Source organism: Apaloderma vittatum, unplaced genomic scaffold (genome assembly GCF_000703405.1).
Source record: "Apaloderma vittatum isolate BGI_N311 unplaced genomic scaffold, ASM70340v1 scaffold14842, whole genome shotgun sequence".
Lineage (NCBI taxonomy): Eukaryota > Metazoa > Chordata > Aves > Trogoniformes > Trogonidae > Apaloderma > Apaloderma vittatum.
In genome coordinates, this window is record NW_009705340.1 from 273 (window position 1) to 3,026 (window position 2,754).

The following is a 2,754-nucleotide window of genomic DNA, read 5'->3' on the forward strand; positions in this document are numbered from 1 at the left end:
CTGGGCTCAGTTTTGGGTGCCACAGTATAAGAAAGACATTGCAGTGCTGGAGCGGGACCAGAGAAGGGCAAGGAAGCTGGTGATGGGTCTGGAGAACAAGTCTGGAGAACACGGAGCAGCTGAGAGAACTGGGCCTGTTCTATCAAAAGTTTGATCTGAGCTATAAGGGTCTGGAGACTGGAGTGCGCCTACCTCCAACGATGCGATGAGTGGGCATTGCCAGGGAAATCAAGCCCACGGCTCCCACCCAGGAGCACCAGAGCCTTCACCTTGGCGGAACCCCTCCATCTGTGTCGTTACACTTTGGGTCTGCTTACAAGACCACGAGTCTGGCGGCAGCACCCACATTCAGACCACAGTCCAGGTCGTTACGTATTTGCACGGTATTGCAGGGTTTAAGTATAGCACTATAGTTTTTTGGTTGTTTTTTTTTTCCACTGGGGCATTTAAAGTAAAAAAATGATTTAAAATATTTGCGTAGGCTTTTGACATTCATTGAACGCCTCCGTTTTCTCACGCAGCTCTTCCCCCCCAGCAATGACGCTACCTTCAAACCAGAACCGCCTGCAGTTACATCTTCTGATCACCACATTTCAAAGGGAAAGCTTCCCAGGTGTGTACTGAAAGCAGTTATGAAAACATTAAAGAGGCTTGCAGCAGATTTAGGGAGGCTTAGATTGGGTATTAGGCAAAAAGTTTTCTGAGATAATGGTGAGGCGTTGGAACAGGCTGCCCAGGGAAGCGGACATAATGATCTTAGAGCTCTGTCTTTTCCAACCTTAATGACTCTACAATTCTTCCTTTTTACATAAGAGCTTCTTCATTCCAGAAACACCCACCCCCAAAGTGGGCCAGGCGCTGCGTTCGCAGAGTTCCACCACAGCTCGCCGCAGCCCTGCTGCAGAGACGCGGCATTTTTAATTGCTGCATCAACTCGGGTGACTCGAGGGGCCGGAAAAGCCACACAAGGGCTCTGCTGCTCATCTGTCGAGGGTACAGCGGCATCAGCCGAGCATCACCTGAGCGGAGGGGAGGCTCCCACCCAGCCCCCCAGGGACACACCAGGAGCTAGGCTGTGCCACCACCCTATGATGGCCTTACTGCTTCTTAGAGGTCACCAAGCATGAAAAGCATCCTCCATCACTCTTCATGAAAAGTAATTAATGATCTGTTTCATTCCAATGAAATCCTGCCATCCCACCTTCTCACTCCGGACAGCATGGCGTCACTTTGGGTCCCACTGGAGTCAGCGACCAGCTGGAATCACTGCCCCACCTCCCAGCACTTTGCTTCTCTCGTGAAGGGTATTTGTGCTTTTCCACACCACCGCCACCCCTTTCCCACTCACACTCCCACATTCACGTATCTCCACCACAGAACAACTAGCAGAGCCTTCTCTTTTGCCAAGTGTTTCTGTAGCATGTGGGAACTGCTCCCTGACATTTTTGGTCATTGATACGTATTTTCACCTACAGCTGGAATGAAAACACATTCCACATTTTTAATAAGCTGTTACACTTGAAATTAGTTTGCTTAATACACTTAATACCAAATGCCTACTCAGTAACTGGACGATGAGACTCACACTAGCCAGAATGCTCTTGAAGGCACAGGTCAAAGGGCTGCAGAATCAGCAGCCACATCCTACCACCACCCACTACACAGCCACCCCATCACCAAATCACAGGATTTGCCTTCTGCTGTGTCCGCATTAACACCAAAACACCAGGGGCAGGACCCAGCAACATTACTGAAACCCACCAGCTCTGAACCAACTGCAGCTTCCCATTACATACACACACTTACACAACCCCAACAGCTGCTCAGCATCTGCAGATCAGCACTGAAGTTCAGCCAACGCTCCACCCAGTTACGAAAACACTTACACAACCTCAGGAAAACCACAGCTCAAGGATTAACAACGCTTGTGAGGCACGCACCTCAGGAAAACCACAGCTCAAGGATTAGCAACACTTGTGAGGCACGCACAAGCCTTGCATAAGGCGGTTTTGCAACACCTTTGTGTGTGGAAGCTAGGTAATTAGTTTATTAGATAGCTAGGGTTGGGTTACTGGCATAAATAGTCACATAACTAGAGACACTAACTTTTGTGGATGCAATAGCTTTATTGGAATGAACAAGTGCAGAGAAACTTTTACTTGGAAGTGAGCGGCAACCAGCCAGTTCAGTTACCACCCCTGAGGCGCAGGACAAGGTGCAGGGTGGATTCCTTCTGGATGTTGTAGTCGGAGAGAGTGCGCCCATCTTCCAGCTGCTTGCCGGCAAAGATCAGCCTCTGCTGGTCAGGGGGAATGCCTTCCTTGTCCTGGATCTTGGCCTTGACATTCTCAATGGTGTCACTAGGCTCCACCTCAAGGGTGATGGTCTTGCCCGTCAGGGTCTTCACAAAGATCTGCATGCCACCCCTGAGGCGCAGGACAAGGTGCAGGGTGGACTCCTTCTGGATGTTGTAGTCAGAGAGGGTGCGCCCATCTTCCAGCTGCTTGCCAGCAAAGATCAGCCTCTGCTGGTCAGGGGGAATGCCTTCCTTGTCCTGGATCTTGGCCTTGACATTCTCAATGGTGTCACTAGGCTCCACCTCAAGGGTGATGGTCTTGCCCGTCAGGGTCTTCACAAAGATCTGCATGCCACCCCTGAGGCGCAGGACAAGGTGCAGGGTGGACTCCTTCTGGATGTTGTAGTCGGACAGGGTGCGCCCATCCTCCAGCTGCTTGCCGGCAAAGATCAGCCTCT

At 50.8% G+C, this 2,754-nt stretch overlaps 1 protein-coding gene across 2 annotated transcripts; it reads right to left on the reverse strand.

The window, feature by feature from the left end:
• Window positions 1-1,908: 1,908 nt before the first annotated feature.
• LOC104269735 (polyubiquitin) lies at window positions 1,909-2,748 on the reverse strand. 2 transcript variants are annotated; one of them, XM_009865367.1, is made up of 2 exons: window positions 2,197-2,748; window positions 1,909-1,940 (listed from the first exon to the last, which is right to left on the reverse strand). In XM_009865367.1, exons 1-2 carry the CDS (start codon window positions 2,645-2,647, stop codon window positions 1,909-1,911), a joined length of 483 nt encoding a protein of 160 aa, XP_009863669.1. In that variant the 5' UTR covers window positions 2,648-2,748. The 2 variants fall into 2 exon arrangements, with proteins under 2 accessions (XP_009863669.1, XP_009863670.1); XM_009865368.1 differs by lacking the exon at window positions 1,909-1,940 and having other exon boundaries at window positions 2,107-2,748.
• Window positions 2,749-2,754: the final 6 nt, after the last annotated feature.

Excerpts from the sequence above, each read along its gene's own strand:
- LOC104269735 (XM_009865367.1), bottom strand. The coding sequence starts at position 2,647 with ATGCAGATCTTTGTGAAGACCCTGACGGGCAAGACCATCACCCTTGAG. Across the intron at positions 1,941-2,196 it reads CCTTGTCCTGCGCCTCAGGG|GTGCGTGCCTCACAAGCGTT; the intron begins GTGGTAACTGAA and ends GGTTTTCCTGAG.